This window comes from Saimiri boliviensis, chromosome 17, assembly GCF_048565385.1.
Source record: "Saimiri boliviensis isolate mSaiBol1 chromosome 17, mSaiBol1.pri, whole genome shotgun sequence".
NCBI lineage: Eukaryota > Metazoa > Chordata > Mammalia > Primates > Cebidae > Saimiri > Saimiri boliviensis.
In genome coordinates, this window is record NC_133465.1 from 1,137,628 (window position 1) to 1,155,295 (window position 17,668).

Below are 17,668 nucleotides of genomic sequence, written 5' to 3' on the forward strand. Positions count from 1 at the left end.
TGAGGTAGCTCAGATATTTTAAATCCAGTCCTCGACCTCGTATCTTTTCACCTATAAGTACTGTACATGGTATCTTTCACAGATAAAGACTTGAAATTATAATGTTATCAAGCCTAAAAATATTTGGACATAATTAATTAATATTATCCAATAAGCAGGCTAACCTACTTTCAGATTTTCTCAATTGCCATACTTAGTCTCGTTCTGAGTTTATGTAAGACTGGTGTTACTTTTTCCTTAAACGTTTGGAAGAATTCACAGTGAAGCCCTCTAAGTCTCAAGTTTTCTTGGTGGGAATTTTACTTTTTAAACTGATGTCTAATTTACAATTACCTTAGCATTAAATTCACTAATCTTAGCATTTAGTGCTCAGTGAATTTTTACATATGTATACACTCATATAATCACTACTCTGATCAGATAGAGAATATTTTCAGCACCCTGGAAGATTCCTCCTACCCTTTACTGTCAATGTGCATGCTCCAGAGATAACCATTATTCTGATTTCTATCACAATAGATTTATTTTGTCTGTTACTGAGTGTGAAATAAATGGAACCTGCAGTTCTTGCTCTTGAGTGTCTTGTGTCTTTTGCTCGACATCATTTGAGGTTAATCCATGTTGTTAGTAGTTTGTTCCTTTTTATTGGTGTGTAGTATTTCATTCCATGAATACACCATTTATATCTTCTGTTGCACCTTTGGGTTATTTCTAGTTCAGGGTTGCTATGAATATTCTTGTATTTGTCTTTCGGTAGACTTATATACGTATTTCTCTTGGGCATGTACCTAGGAGTGGAATTGCTGGATCGTAGAATAGGTTTCTGTTTAGCTGTAGGAGACACTGCCGATCTTCCAAAGCAGTTGTACTAATGTGTACTACTGCTAGCACTGTGTGAGTTCCTGGTGATCCACATTGTCAGCAATGTTGGTATTAATTTATCTCTTTAGTTTTAGCCATTCTGGTGAGTGTATAGTGGTGTCTTGTTATAGTTTTAATTTGCATTTTCCTGATGAGTAAAGTTGCTAAGCACATTTTCATGGTACTGTGTCCTCTTTTGCAACTTGCCTATTCAAGTCTTTACTTTTTAATGATTTGTCTTTTTCCTAATGATTTGTAGGAATTCCTTATGTAATTTAGTTGCAAGTTCTTTGTTATATGTGTTGTGAATATCTTCTCTCAGTTTGTAGAGAATATCTTTTCCCAGTCTCTTAATGGTGTCGTTGGAAGACATGTTCTTAATTTTAATGAAGTCCAGTTTATGGCTTTTTTTCTTGTGTGGTTACTGCTTTTTGTTGAAACCATTACCTTCTCTAAGCTCATGAAGATGCTGCTCTAGGTTTTCAACTAGGTTTTACCTTTCACATTTATGTCTGATTTATCTCAGTTTTTGTTTATCCTGTGAATTGTTGGGGGCCAAGATTCATTTTTCTCCCGCTTAACCCAGTACCAGTTATTGAAAAGATCATCATTTCTCCTACCTAGGCCCTTTAACGTGTCTTGGAACTCACCACTTTCTTTTTATTTTTGTAGCTTGTTGGGCTTTTTTATTCCATGCATAGTTGATAACAGTAGCCATTTAAATTACTTTTAGCTGATCTTCATGTCCATTCTCTTAACTTCAGTCCATTATACACACAGGTGCTAGAGTAATGTTCCTCTAATGTTATTTTTAGTTTTTGTTCTTTGTTCAAGGAATAAAAGTGATTCTGCATTTCTTATCATATCAAAAATCAACTCTCCAAACTAGTTTTCAAAGTTTTATTTTCCTTATTCTCTCTTCCCCCAAATTTTACCCATCCCAAACTCTGTTCCTGCCAGTATAATTTTTTCCACCCCTAAAGTCAAATTGTTCATTTCTGTGCCTTTGTACAAACCTTCCCTCCTTCTTTGGGGGGGGGTCTCTCTCTGGTACTTCCTCATAAAACCATTCTGAGAAGCTTTTAGAATCAGCATTGTTGATTTAATGTGTTTCTCTCTTACATCCTATCAATTAGGCAGACACACACAATAGTTGTTTCTGCTGTTACACAGTAAACTTGCTTTTTAGTCATTTTTTAAATGCTGATTTTTTTGTTAACGTGTAAGCTGTTTTGAGAGCAGGAACTATATATTTTCCTTACAGTTTATACAGAGAACCATAGAATTCACTTTACGGTGTTCCCTCATAGATGTTTAATTAAAATTGACCAATTATATTATGTAACTGACAAGGTTTACATAATGTATTTTCATTTTAGCAACTGTATTTCGATAAAAATAAGAATTGCTGTTATCTCTTCATAAACATTAACAAATGATTATAAAATCAGAGGATTTTTCCCCTTGTATTTGATAGTTATATGTAACTATATGTTTAACTATTGTTGCTGTGTTATAGCCTAATAGTCAGTGAAACTGACTATTCTCTTTTGTCCTTTTTGTGTGTATGTGACTGTAGCACTGATGCAGGTGACAGCCCTGTTGGCACCACCACTGCAACAAACCTGGAACAGCCTCAGGTTATCCCCTCTCAAGGTGATCTTCTAGGGGATCTTTTAAACCTTGACCTCGGTCCCCCAGTCAACGTGCCACAGGTGTCTTCCATGCAGATGGGAGCCGTGGATCTCCTCGGAGGAGGACTGGATAGTCTGGTAAGCATCTTTCTGCCTTTGTTCTTTTGGTTATTTTTAGTTCTTGATATGCTAGAGAGTTTTAAATTATTCAGCTTTTTAGAACTAGACCTTTCCTTGATGAGCAGTAATATCCTTTGATAAAGGACAGGATTCTTTGTCTTTAGTAAGACAAAATTATAATTGATACTGTTCATCGTCAGTAGTGGGGCATGTCTGCAAGCGTATGGGATTATTTTATCGTCCTGCCTCTAAATAGAACTTCTGACATTTAACCATCCTATTGTTCAGCAATTTTAATGTTTAGTATCTTTGCCAGAGTTTATCATTGTTCCTACCTCTTAACTCTGCGTAGCCCACATAAATTCTCCATTTGACATGAACAGCGTTAAAGTGACCTCACACAAATCATCCTGTTTTGAGGCTTTTAAACCTTTTACTTTTTAATATTTTATTTCCTTACGCCCTGTCTAATTCTGAAAGGTTTCAAGGCAGCCATTTGAGCCTTTTTTTTTTTTTTAATAAAACGTGTCATTATTGCAGCTGGGAAGGACTGCGCGACTGGTTCTTTTTCCCTTCCTCCCCACCTCCTCCACCCTATCATACTTCCAATTTCATTAGCTTCCAGGATTCTCATACTAAAAGGCTCCAAAGACCAGAATATCTGTGAACATAAATGGGAACCAACTTTTTTGTTGCTGTACAAGATAAATGAGAATTTTAAGGGTGACCATCAATCTATGGAGAGAAGGCTAGAAAAATAACAAGTCTATCACATGACTGCCTACATAGTGTGTACTTAATGGTGGTGGAATTAGAGAGGCTTTTCTAGCTAGACATTTGCAAATGAGATTTTTGTCAACCTGATGACTATAAAGATGCCCAACAGTGATTTATTTACCAATATCATTGGATATGAAAATATATGTTCCCAGAGATGACAGACACAAAGCAGCTGTACTCTCTGCTGCATATACTGGCATCTTCTCTTTTTCTTTATGAGCAGTTTTATGTCTGGGTTTTATACTAGCCAGTATAAAACCAGTAGAGATCCATTTGCTTTTTGGCTGGCAGAAAGTCTAAGGAAATAGGGTTATAGTCATATCTCTGTGGGTTGCGCATTTTACTAATGGAAAATCACTGCTTCTAGAATTTACACATTGACCAAGCTGTGGACTTCAGCTTATAGTGACACAAATGAGCACTTCTGTTGTCTTTCTTGGGAATATAAGCAAGTACTTTTTATATTCATACCTTTAATGAATGAGACTGACTGATAATATAAGCAGCATATCTTCCTCATACGATCATTCTACTTATATTTCTGTATAGCCTCCTTATAGACTGAGGAGACTGACAAATATTTAAATATTCATGGAGACTCCTCAGAATTCCTTGTAAAATTAAAATAGTTCTTCCTTTTCTGTTCCAACCAACCACAAGTTAAATATTGCATCCTCCTCAAGTTTACTGCTTTCCCTGGTGGGGAAACCTACTGCATTGTGAACTCATTGAACCTAAGAATGACAAAGTTTGAGGGATAGAGGGCAGAAAGAGGCCCTGAATTTTAATGTTGCCAGACCCAGGATCCTACTTGCCCCACTTTAAACACAGAAGGAAAAAGACATGTTATTTTCATTTGACTTTGTATTAGCTTATGCCAACTCCAAAAGCAATGGGTTTTGTATGTTTTACGTAGCTATGCAGTCATCTGAATTAGAATTCGTGCAAGTATTACATAGATGGAAAAGCTGTTAGAACTTGCTTGGGTTGTAGTAGCCAAAGCTGCACACAGGCCTATTTCCTTTTTTATATATAAGGGATATTCTTTTGGGGATGAGAAAGTTAAGTTGTTTTTCCAATTGGATTTCTAAATATGCAACCTTTGCTAGATAGGCCCAGTTATATTTTTATGTAACTCTAAATTTTAGCTTTTCCTGACTTTGGGATTTAAAATGGTATCCTTGGTATTATAGCTCCAGAAAGTGTTTACAGTGCAGTTTTCTTCAGCTTATTCTGAGATTGAAAGATACCCCAGAAATCAAGATGAGAAGAAATTAAAGCCCTTATTTTTGCTTTGGATCCGTATGTGGTTAAATATATATTCACTCACAGAATCAAGATCCTTTTTCGAGAACATCACAAGGAAGACCTAAATTTGGCTATGTGGAAGAAGATGAGTTTCTAAGGCAGCAGTGGACTTTAAAAATACTTTTATTATTCTTATGCAAATTATCTAAAGAGAAAATTAATTCTCAAAGCCTTTTTTTTTTTTTAATGCATCCTTGCCTTACAGAGTGCTTCTCGAAATAAATACCTGTGAATCTCCTAAAGATTTTGTACAAGAGAAGGTTTGTTTTGTTTTGTTTGTGGAAACGGATTCTCCCTATGTTTTGTACGCTCATCTTAAAATCCTGGGCTCAAGCAGTCCTCCTGCCTCAGCCTCCCAAAGTGCTGGGATTACAGATGTGAGCCACCACACTGAGCCTAAGAGAGATGACTTAGTTGGTCTGGGGTGAGACCTAGAGTCTGCATTTCTAACAAGGTGACACTGAAGCTGCTGGTCCATGGGCCACATTTTGCATAGTAAGGACATAGAATATCTTGTGACCACTGTGAACCACTTCAGTTTAGTGTTTGAACTATAGCTGCCTGGATTCTCAAATACCTTTTTCTTTTGACTTCAGTAGTAAACAGACTCCTGGAAAGAGGGCTTCTCCTCTACCTTAAATTAATTGAGAGGGCAAGAAACTTGTTAAATTATTTTGTTAAAGGGCTCTTTCTTTTGCCCTCTAGGGAGAACAGTTTAGCTAGGAGTGGTCGAAGTCAACCCAAACTCCTATTTAAAATATGGCCAGGGTTAGAATTGTGTGGTGGTTTGGGAAGCAGCATTTAAGTTAGCTCAGTGATCATTTCAGGAAGGCTATCAACCAGGCCACTAGACTGTTGGTACTTTTATCATGGGTTTCTAACGGAACCTCACCCAGAGATCAGTGGTGTACTGCTGACAAAGTATTGCCTGGTTCCTAGTAACTGTGTAGTTCTCAACTCTGCAAAATTGGTCCCACATTAGTACCAGTTTTTTAAAAAATGCTCTCTCTCTAGCCGTGGAAACTACAAAGAAAAAAAATACTATCCACACTGGAGTCCAAGGGTAATTAAACAACACTTCTGGGAGGCAGGCCCTAGACGTTGCTATTTTTAAAAAGTTACCTGGGTTATTTTAATTTTGCAGTCAGGGTTGAGAACATTGAGCCAAATGAAATTCCAAATGGAGTTAGGTAGAGAAGCTGAAAGCCATCTCTAAGCCAAGACAGTGACTGCCACAAAAGAACCATATTTTCGAGATCCTCTTTGGCACTTCCTGCAAAAAACAGGTATCTCTGACTTTACCTTCGTTTTTTTCCCCTTGAATATTTTTCTGCTATGATTTTTTGTTAGGTTATCCACCATCTCAGAAATTGACTGGAAGTTGAATTTGACCAGTTTCGATATGGTCACTCAGTTCCAGGGTCCTTTTTATCCTTGCTGACTTGATGTAATTGGAGACCGAAAATTGAGGGCATTTTATATTTTGGATTGTTCAACTGTTTTCTGTTCTATCTTAAAACTTGATATTCCTGAGAAGATTTTTTGTTGTTGTTTTTGAGATAGAGGCTCGCTCTGTCACCCAGGCTCGAGTGCAGTGGCGCGATCTCAGCTCACTACAACCTCCACCTCCCTGGTTCAAGCAATGCCTCTGCCTCAGCCTCCCGAGTAGCTGGGATTACAGGTGAACACCACCATACCTGGCTAATTTTTTTGTATTTTAGTAGAGAAAGGGTTTCACTGTGTTGGCCAGACTGGTCTCGAACTCCAGACCTCAGGCAATCTGCCCGTCTTGGCCTCTCAAAGTGCTGGGACTACAGGTTTGAGCCACTGTGCCCAGCCGAGGAGATATTTTTATTCTTCCTTTTTCATAGCCTGGTGATCTTCCTTTAGATCTTGTTCTATTTCATCTTCTTTTACTCTCACACTTGTGAAATTTGGCCAGGGTTAAGATTTGGTGAGTTGTGATCTTTTCCTATTAGGTTGGAACAAAAGTAATTGTGGTTTTTACCATTAAGAGTAATTACTTTTGCTCCAACCTAATAGAACTGTCATAGTCAGGAAATACTTATCAATGTATTATTTATTTATTATTACTAATCAGGAATGTTTTGTCACAACATTCCTGAAAGCCTTGGCCTTCTTCCATCAATAATAGTGACTCTCAACATTTGTGATTCTTGAAAGAGGAGTAGGGCGGGACCATTGCTGTGATATGAAGAAAGCGTACATACTGTGGCTCCCAGGTGATTGATTCTTGTATGCTTTTTTAAAGAAAGCAGTCATTCGAAAATCATTGATTTAGGCAGAAATGTTAAAATGGAATGTTTCTTTATCGCAAGACTTGGATAAAAATGGATTTCTTACCTATTCTTTTTAGTCTCCTTACTGGAACATCCTTATTTTTCTTGCATTTTAGCATATTCTCTTTTGCTTATACTCCACAGATAGTTTCTTCTGTCTGTCAGTACAAACTGAACTATCACTTTGATGTGGAGTAAATTCAAGTAATGTCGTTTATGTAGTTGATCTGCCCTATATGTAGAGCATGACAGTTTGCTAGTTAGGTATAGGCTTGCCAAGTAGTTATTTGGGCTTTTTTGTTTCTTTTGGAACCCATATATGTGGAGTTTTCTGGTTTTTTTTTTTTTTTTTTTTTTTTTTTAATGACTGGCACTTAATCTAAGAAACTGCTTGTTCTGAGTAGTGTGATTTTTTTCTCACTGTGCAAATCCTTCTGGTTTGGTGTAGTGTGGGAGGTGACCTGATGCCCATGATATAACTCCTGCATATGTGTTATGTGCTCATGAGTCTGACATCTGCGAGGATCACTGAAGTAATAATTGAATCTCGATTATTTTTTTGCCTTTACTTCTGGTCTGTCAGCAGAAGCCTTGGCTAATTACAGCCTTTGTTCATCCAGGGTGCTGTGCATCATTTCTTTACATAAACAGTGCTATTGTGTATCAAAAATGGAAAGGAAGAATTATACAGAGTACCCTTTCTCTGTGCTGATGAAGGATTTCATTCTGGAGAAATGTGCTGGGTGCCCAGCTTGAGTGGTGTGGAATAGAGGAGAAACCGCCTTTTCCTGACCCATAGTCCATGTTTTTTCCATGGTTTCTTACAGGTTTTTACATTTCAGATATCTTAGGTCATAAGCTATTTATTAATAGTTTTGAGGTTTTGGCCAGGCACAGTGGCTCACGCCTGTAATCCTAGCACTTGGGGAGGCTGAGACAGGCAGATCACAAGGTCAGGAGATCAAGACCATCCTGGCTAACACGGTGAAACCCCATGTCTATTAAAAATAAAAAAGAAAAATAAAGTAATATAAAAATTAGCCAGGCATGGTGGCATGTGCCTGTAGTCCCAGTTACTCGGGAGGCTGAGGCAGGAGAATTATTTGAACCCTGGAGGCAGAGGTTGCCATGAGCGAAGATCATGCCACTGCTCTCCAGCCTGGGCAACAGAGTGAGACTCCGTCTCAAAAAAAAATTAATAGTTTTGAGGGTTTTTTAGCCCACAGGAAATCCATCATCTATGCTAGTTTTGCATCTTTATTTTTCTTCCTTTTTTTTCTCGTTTTTTGGGGGGAGGGGGTTTCACCATGATGGCCAGGCTGGTCTTGAACTCCTGACCTCAGGTGATCCACCCACCTCGGCCTCCCAAAGTGCTAGGATTACAGGCATGAGCCACCGCACCCGGCCCTATTTTTCTTCCTTTGGAGGAGCTCTGCAGTGATTTAAAAGCTTTGTTTTTAGAGTTCGTGTTATATAGAAAGATCTTTGTAAGTTGTTGCCCATTACATTTCTCAGTGTGGCTTCCATAACCACAATCTGTATCAATGCGGTTTTGAGAATAATTACTGATTTCTGAATGCCAGTCCCTGTGCTAGAACTCTTATAATTTCCAGTCCTCAGAACAACTCAAGACAATAATTGGTATTGGGCCCCATTTTACAGAAAACTGAAGGTCACACAACACAGTAAGTTGCGGAAGTTGGAATTTGAACCCAGGACTTATTTAAAACTTCAAAGTTTATACCCTCTATACTGTCCTATGATTTTCAGTTTGTTATTGTCACCTTCTAGAACAGAATGTAGTTTCACCTAACTAGTCCTTCTCAAACTGGGAAACTCAGTCTCTGGGGTACACAGCAGAGTGCAGGATGCTTTTGAAGTTGCAGAATAAATATGGCTCATTGTCTTGCAGTATTAGTCTTACTTGATGGTAAATAATACTAACACAGCATAAACACTGGTGTGTTACAACTTAGAATGTAAAATTGCATGACTTTAAGATAAAACATACAGCTTGCTTGCCCTGAGCCTCTTGATGGTTTATGTCCCAGGTCCCAGAGTGTATGAGTTTGGGCTAATGTGTCACGTGAAAGTTTTAAGAAGGACTACAGAGGTGTGTTCATTCGTTTAAAAAAAAAAAAAAAAAAAAAAAAGAGGGTGAATAATGAATAAATTTATGCAACTTTCTTGCAGCAAAAGGAACAGATTATTCATCTTATCCTTATTTATTTACTTAAAGACAGGGTTATTGCAACCTTAAGTCCCTGAGCTCAAGTAATCCTCCCACCTTGGCCTCCCAAAGTGTGTAGGATTTACAGGCATGAGACACTATGCTTGGCTGTTTTGTTTTCTTTTAAGTAAAACCACAAAAATCTCCTTTTCCCATCTCTTCACCAGTGAGCTGTGATAAAGCAGTAGTACTTTCAGGGCAGTTAAATGATGTGCAGGCATGATTCTGCTGAAACTTTACTATCAAAACCACTCAAATAATACATTTCCTACCTAGAACGAGTTTTGTCCTGGCCAAGAGATGTTTGTTTATTTTTTTTTTGAGACAAGGTCTCGCTTTGTCACCCAAGCTACAGTGCAGTGGTGTGATCAGAGCTCACTGCAGCCTCAAACTCCTGAGCTCAAGTGATCCTCCGACCCCATCCTCCCAAGTAGCTGGGCCTACAGGCACATGCTGCATGCATGGCTAATGGGTGTTCATCTTTTTTCCTTGGTTCGTTCTATTCATATGTGTTGGCAATGTTGATGCAGATACTGTGCTCTAGGCCAATTGGTAAATAGTTTTGTCAGGCTTTTGTCCTTTTGGTGATAATTTTCTCTAATAAAATGATTAATTTCAAAATTGTCTCCCAGGAAATACTGCCAATAGCCCTAGTTATATATTTATGCTTCATTTATTCAATAAATAAATATTTTAAGTGCTTAATATTTGCTATGTCAGGCTCTATTCTGTATACTAGGCATATAGAATGCTCCTTGCAAGCTTACATTTGGGTAGGGGAGACAAATGGTAAGTATGTATGTAGTAAGGTAGCAAATGCTATGAAAGAAAGTGAGGCAGGATGCAGAGGTTCTTCTGTTAATTTTTACTATATTCAACATTGAGTTCTGTCTGACCTAAGAGACCTATGGTGGCCATTCTAAGGACTTTTTGCCTTACATCAAGAGGTAATCCATTACGTCCCCCTACTTTTCCTCTGGTAGAAGCCTTCCCCCCCACCCCAAGTTATGGAGTCTTCTGATGATTTTTGTATGATCTCAGTGCATTTATACTATTCCTTATCAAGTCTGCTCTTAGCCATCAGTTTATTAGCTTTTTCATGGTTACAGTCTTTCTACCAATTTTATTATATTTTATGATGCTTTTTTGAATAGCCTTTTTTTTTTTTTTTTTTTTTTTGGAGACAGGGTCTCACTCTGTCACCCAGGCTAGAATGCAGTGGCACGATCACGGCTCATTGCAACGTTGACCTCCATGGGCCCAGGGGATCCTCCCACTGCAATCTCCGAACTAGCTGGGACTACAGGTGCATATCACTACACCCAGCTAATTATTGTATTTTTTGTAGTCGTGGTTTCTCCGTGTTGTTCAGCCTGGACTTGAGCTCCTGGGCTCAGGCAGTCCACCTGCCTCAGCTTCCCAAAGGGCTAGGATTACAAGTGTGTGCCACTATGCCCAGCCTTGAATAGCATTTTGGAGATCAGATTAAAATTTCCAGTCTAGTAGCTGAAAACCATATTTTAACCTACAAGATACTCTGTCCCATCTGAAATTTGAACTCTGATAGACACACACTGATATTTTTGACACCAATAGGATTTTGACATGGCGAAACCATGACCCTACAAAAATATAAGTTTTATTGTTTGTGATGGGAATCACTGTATACTATTTTTGCACCAGTTTATTGGCTCCTGAATAGCAGGACTATTGGTAAGCTGTATGACTTGGAGCATTCCTTAGATTCTCTTCAATTCAGTAAGTTCTTTCTAGAAAATATTAAATAAAAGAGACACTAGCTCTAAACAGGAGCATAGAAATGTCTGAGCTTAAGATCTACACCTGCAGTTAAGAGAATGTCTTCAGTTACCTCCATAGTTTTAGAAGCAAATAGATGTACTTTGGACTGTCCAGACATCCAGATCAGTCGTTGTGATAATTTGTGGGATTGTTTTTTCCTAGTCCACTCAATGGTTATCTCAGATGATATTGCTTTACAAAATTAAAAAATTCCTTTTGAAATTTTCTTTTCTGGGGTCAGGAAGATTCATTTCCTTATATAACTTCACTCTTGAGTTCTTTCTCTCTGTTTCTGCTGTTGTAGCATATTGCCATTGGATGAGTGCATTTCCTTTCATTGTCTATAGCCGAACTGAGCCTTTATGCAGGCTCAGCTCTTAGACTTTTGGCTCTGCTTGTCTCTGCAGAGCTCATGTAACCATGCTGAAATCTCTTTAGCCCCAAGTTACAATAAGTCACCATAAAATCCCTGTTTTGTGTTTGGTTACTGAACATTATTGTGCAATGACACATTATTGTGTAGTTTAGCATGAACCAAGCTCCACTCAGCATTACTTCGGACGTGGTAAAGTGAACACTGTTTGATAGTAGACAGATGTTTGTGTTATTCTCAGTGCCATTTAATGACTACAACAATTATGGGGGACTACTGTAACTGGAAACTGGGGAGCTACACCACTGGCAGAAAATTTGGATTTAGGTATCAGTTACAGACTTTTGAACATTCTGTTCAGTTTTCAGTATTTGAAATATTCTTTGCCTGAAGTTGGCATCTTTCCCCCTTCTTCCGGTATCTGATTTAGTTGAACTATAATTGACATCATTTTCTCTGTGTGGAATGACAGCCTCAGTAAGGCAATCCTGGGAACAACTGGGAGTGGACACCTTCAAGAGACACAGTATCTAGACACTTAAGATCAGGATCAAAGCCTGTTACAAGTTCTAATGTGATTGAATTCGTACCCTACCTGTCAGTATGGACTTGAGTATATCCAGACAGATCAACCTGACTCAATAATCTCAGGCTAGGTGCAGTGATTCACACCTATAATCCCAGCACTTTGTGAGGCTGAGGTAGGAGGATCACTGGAGCCCAGGCGTTAGAGACCAGCCTGAACAAGAAAGTGAATTTTTTTCTGATATATAGCAACTTTATTGTGTAGTTGTTCAGCTTTCTAGCTTTCTTTTTTTCTTCAGGAATATCTGCTTCATCCTGTTTGTTACTTATAGATAGGAGAGGCCACTCACTGGCTAATTTGTTTCCATTTCTGCTAACATCTCCCTGTTAGTCACTCACACCCATCATCATGCTGTCACCTTGCCATGGTTTCAGAGAGGAGGATAATCTCCCTGAGAATCTTTTTTTTTTTTTTTTTTTTTTTTTTGAGACGGAGTTTCTCTCTTGTTACCCAGGCTGGAGTGCAATCGCGCGATCTCGGCTCACCGCAACCTCCGCCTCCTGGGTTCAGGCAATTCTCCTGCCTCAGCCTCCTGAGTAGCTGGGATTACAGGCACACGCCACCATGCCCAGCTAATGTTTTGTATTTTTAGTAGAGACGGGGTTTCACCATGTTGACCAGGATGGTCTCGATCTCTCGACCTCGTGATCCACTGGCCTCGGCCTCCCAAAGTGCTGAGATTACAGGCGTGAGCCACCACGCCCGGCCCGAGAATCTTTTTCAGAAGTTGCTGAATAGTGTGGATAAGCTGCACACTTGCTAGTTAGAGAACATATATAGTATTGAAATTGTCCTTTCCCTTTGCTTTCTGAACATAGCACAATTAGGTGAACCTTTGTATCCCTGGCTGTGTCTCTGATATCCTTTGGGCCCTGTCTGTGTCAGATCGGAGTTCTTGTTTATAGCTGAGTTATATCCAGTATACCGAAAATAAACAAAGGAATGTCAAGACTGCTTTTCAGTTTCTTTGTGGTTTTGAATAAAACTGACAAGCAGCATTGCAGGACAGTACTTTTAGATCTTTTCCAGCTAAGATAATATTTATGTACCATTCAAAGATAAAAAGAATGAAATCTAAGAAAATAAGGGCTATGAATGTGCTTTCTTTGCTTTGGTCTAAACACTACCCGTGAATCCCTCTTCTCAATGCCTTTTATTGAATTTAGCGAAACTATGGTTTCCTTTCCAAAGTGTTTTTCTTTCTTGCTGTTCTGTGCCAACCAGGTCCATAAAGAATTCTACCTCTCTCAATCTTGGATTATAAACCTAGCCAGAAGTGAGGAAAATAGTTGTGGGGAGAGGAGATAAGCCCATCAGGAAGTTGAAAACCACCTCAGGATATCAGGACAAATGACACATTTTTTTGTAGAATTTTTTCCATGGATTTTCCCTTCTGCTCAAATTTCGACTTCCTTTTTATTCAGAAGTTCCAGAGTCATTTCTGAGCAAATGAAATCTTGTCTAACTTTAAATAATTAATTCTCTAACAGCAGTGTTTTCAACTTTGGCTGTACAATAGAATCAACTGGGGAAGATTTTCAAAATTCTGATGTAGCCCAGGCTGCACCTCAGAACAATTAAATTACCATCTCTGGGGGCGAGCACTTCTAAAATCCTACTCTCTGCAACCCCCACACACAGATGGTTGATTCCATTTTGTATTCAAGGTTGAAAACATACTTACTGAAACGTAATTAATGTAGTTATTAGTATTCTTAGAAAGCTTGGATACTAGTCTAAGAAACCTCCAGGTTTTTATGAAGGGGAAATTAAAAATTAAAGACTGTCTCTGCAAACTTATTTTGTATGAGTATTTTTTAAAAACACCTATCAACCCTGTGTTCCAGTCTAATTGACCTTTTCATTCTTCTATGCTTTCTCTGCCTTTGTTCATGCTATTTGAGAAATGCCCTTCCCCCATTTTTGCTTTTTATAATCCCTCCCATTATAATCCCACACTACCACCCCGTTAAAGCTTCTCTTCATTCTTTCAGCCAGAGAGAGGTTCTTCCCTTCAGAACTTTCCTTTTTTGCTTTAGTATATTCTGTATGGTTTTGCATTCATGTTTCATTTCTCCTGCTAGTTTGCAAAGCCTCATTCTTATCTATGGAGTCCTCTCATTGCCTAGCATCTTTATGTTCCTTGTAATGCCTTGCATCCAGTAAATGTTAGGTAAGTGTTCTGTTTGAATAAAAGGAATTTCAGATGTCATGCTGGAGTTGTGTGCCATTATAGAACTAGGGAGAAAGCAGATGTGTAATACCTTTTCTATCTCCTCCCATGCTTTTCCAGTTATTCAAATTCTTGGTTTGGGGATGGCCTTTTTATTTGCTTAAGTATATGGTTTTCGAACCCTGTGCAACTATTGAGTAGTCTTCAGGAATCAGATTCTGGAAGTGTTAGCTCTGGTTTGGAGTGCTCTGTAGTTTACTGCAAAGCATGCTTGCTAATGCCAGTTATGAAGCACCTACCAGGGTTATTATTTTCTGTCATGGTTTAAACAGAACTTTGTTGTAGTCCTCACTATTTTTTAATATTTAAGATTAATTTTTAGATTTTTGAGAATGCCATTTTATATACTACTCTCTGTTCATTGAGAAGATGAATCCTCTTTCCCTAATCCTAAAGATACAAAATAATTTTGGTTTTTAACATAGCTACAGCTCAATGATCTGCAAGGTTCTACCACTAAATGACAATAAAGCAGAGTATATCTAGAGCAGACAATGCATTTGATGATTCATGGAGGTTTTTTTGATGCACAGTGAGAACTACAGAAGAAACAAATGTGGAACTGTAGCAAAAAAGTAGATTTTGCTTTTTAAACAGCTTCATTAGTTGTGTTTATGTGTGTTTTTACATTGCCTGTATGCCACCTATTTTCAGCTTGAGTTCTTCAATGTTTTTGTCATTGAAGACCGACTTCAGGGTCAATTATATCTATCAGAATCCTGAGAAAAAAAGCAAGACTAAGACCATGTGGAGTTATTTTCTTGTCAGCTAGGTAATTCAGTTAGTCTAATTCTCTAATGCTTAGCAGCCTTTTAAAATGATCTACTGCAAATAAATCACATTTCTCCTTAGTAGAATTGACTATGACAGAGATTTGAAGAATTGCATGCCTCCCCATTTCCTACTTAGTCCAGATAATTCCTTTTTAAAAGACATTCCAAACTCTAAAAATCACTTTTGTTCCACCTATAATTTTTGCAGCTTGAAATTGCAGCTCAATACCTTTTGGTTCTTACCTTTTCAGTGGGGCAGCAGGTTTTGTAAATTAAAGCACATTAATTGTTTTGATTTTTGGCTTTTGCTTTTCCAACACCTTCCTGCCCCCTCCACCCTCCACCATAAGTTTCCTTTTAAAGAAAAAATAAAACATATTTGAAACATTACTGCTTGAGGATAGAGCTGCTTAGAATATGCAAACTCTCTAAATCTTGTTTGGGTTTGTGCATGTGTATCCCAGTGGAAAGACTGGATCTGAAACATCCCAGAGATATTCCGGCTCCAGCTTCTTTCCAAGTTTTGTCCAAACCGTTACGCCATCAATACCACCACTTAATTCCCCCAATACATATTTCTTTGTAATCTAGAATTTCTTTACGCTTTGGGAGACAAGTTGAATGGCATGTATTTCCAGCAACTTGGTAGAGCAATTTACAGATTCTATATGGGCATCTAGTATTTAGCTAAATGAACTCTACCTCTCTCTCCTCTCTCTCCTTTCTCTCTTTCAGCTTGGCAGTGACCTTGGCGGGGGCATTGGAGGAAGTCCGGCAGTAAGTGCCATCCGTTTTTTTCACCATGGGAAACGCTGCCCCCTGTTCGATGCCTTTCCTATGTACACATTATCAGACCAGCCACTGCTGCTGCACTGCACACCAAAACCTCTATAACAGTATATGAGGAGTAGAAAGTAGTGTAGAGTTACTTGGAATTGTTGGGGTCATGCACCATGTGGTGTAGAGACATCTTTAGGGATTAGTGTTCCAGTGCTTATGGAGATCTTTGTCTTTTTTATATTAAAGAGCTAAAGGAAACGGACCCTTTCATCTTGACTGGAGAATGCTTATTCCCTCGTGTCACCTGGAAAGAACTTGAGAGGGTCAGCTGGACTCAGAGTGGGACTCTCCTCATAAATGAGATAGTTAGGGGGGTGAGAATATCCTTCTCCCCCAGGAGAGCTTCCTACTAGATATTTATGCCTATATGGGAAAGGAAGTAAGACTTGCTGAACCCAGGTGGAAATCAAACTGCTGTTTAAGTTGGATACTTCTCCCTCTTTCTGTAGAAACAAACTCCCTCTTTCTTAGGGTACCTGTAGGCCTTTTGCACAGAATCGTGGAAGCTAAAATTGGAAACAAACACAAAATCTTGGATCACTGTGTTCCTGTATCTTACTGAGTGCTCTCTTGATAAAGCTTCTAAAGAATGTGTGTGTCTTACCAATGAAGAAAAATAACTGTCATGATTAAAAAGATGAAGAATATACTAATTTGACTCCTAAGAATATTATAATTATGGTGTTTTCTTACCGATTTATCAGACTACTGAGATACACAGCAATATTTTAAGGACTGTTAATCTGTTCGTCCCAATCTCCCCTCTCCTCCTCTTTTTTTTCCTGCAGGTAGGACAATCCTTTATCCCATCATCAGTGCCTGCAACCTTTGCTCCTTCACCTACACCTGCTGTCGTCAGCAGTGGACTGAATGACCTGTTTGAACTCTCTACAGGGATAGGCATGGCACCTGGTGGATATGTGGCTCCTAAGGCTGTAAGTAAAGAGTTAACATAGCAATACTTTAATGTATTTAGTGTTAAAGTGTAATAGGATCCAAACTGTTTCACTTCCAACATTTGTGTTACTTCTAGTGATAATAGATCAAAGGTCTGAGCCCTTGTTCTGGGACTTAAGAGGAAGATGAAAGGTGCCTTCAAACTTAGCAGTAGGAAGCACCATTAGCATCCTTGTTAAACATTTTTATCGTTAGACTTAAAATTTGAAATATTATTTGAGTTTTGTTCACATGTTTAGAAATACTGTCTAGTTTGTCAACATTGAAGTCAATCTAGCGAAAATCTAACGGTATGTAGTACACCAGCAGGAGAAAAAATACCGAGAAGTCGTTTCTCCTATTCCCTTTTTCCTGTTGGTATTACATATGGATTCTAGAATACTATTGCTTAGGTTTGGTTTTCATGGATTTTTGTGTACCTTTTTAGAGTTCTGATTTAGGTTTGTGTCACTGGGGCTCTTCTTGCCTTAACCTTATTTTATGTCACTCACATTGAAATTCAAGAGGGGAGACTCCCTGTTAAGGAAGCTCATTTAAGCCCTTGGGAAAGGCTAGGCCAGGCTTTTTATAGTCTTGCCTTTCTGAGGACCAGTTTGGCTGGTTGCTTCCTGAATTCTCTGCTTACTCATGTGACTCCTTATGAGGGATCCCTGCTATAGAGATATAGACCAGTTGTCCATTCCAGGAGTCATAACTGTGATAACCGAGTGTGTACAGTTACTACATTGCATAGCAAAACCGAAAATATTCAAAACTGAGCCATAGTGTTCTGGCACAACTCAGTAGCTTTGCTGTAAGGTTTACTTACATATTGGATGTTATCTTCAGACTTTTAATTATTATATAATGCACTCATTTACTAACATAAAAGTA

The 17,668-nt window shown here is 38.5% G+C and overlaps 1 protein-coding gene across 5 annotated transcripts in view; it reads left to right on the forward strand.

The window, feature by feature from the left end:
* Positions 1-17,668, forward strand: part of AP2B1 (adaptor related protein complex 2 subunit beta 1) — a 130,759-nt gene that overhangs the window by 68,046 nt on the left and 45,045 nt on the right. For 4 of the 5 annotated variants that reach the window (XM_003929040.4, XM_010339660.3, XM_074388030.1 and 1 more), the window contains exons 14-16: positions 2,441-2,633; positions 15,734-15,775; positions 16,627-16,773. In XM_003929040.4, coding sequence (XP_003929089.2) covers positions 2,441-2,633; positions 15,734-15,775; positions 16,627-16,773 — 382 coding nt within the window. The remainder of the gene's footprint in view (positions 1-2,440; positions 2,634-15,733; positions 15,776-16,626; positions 16,774-17,668) is intronic. The other variant, XM_003929041.4, reaches the window with a different exon arrangement.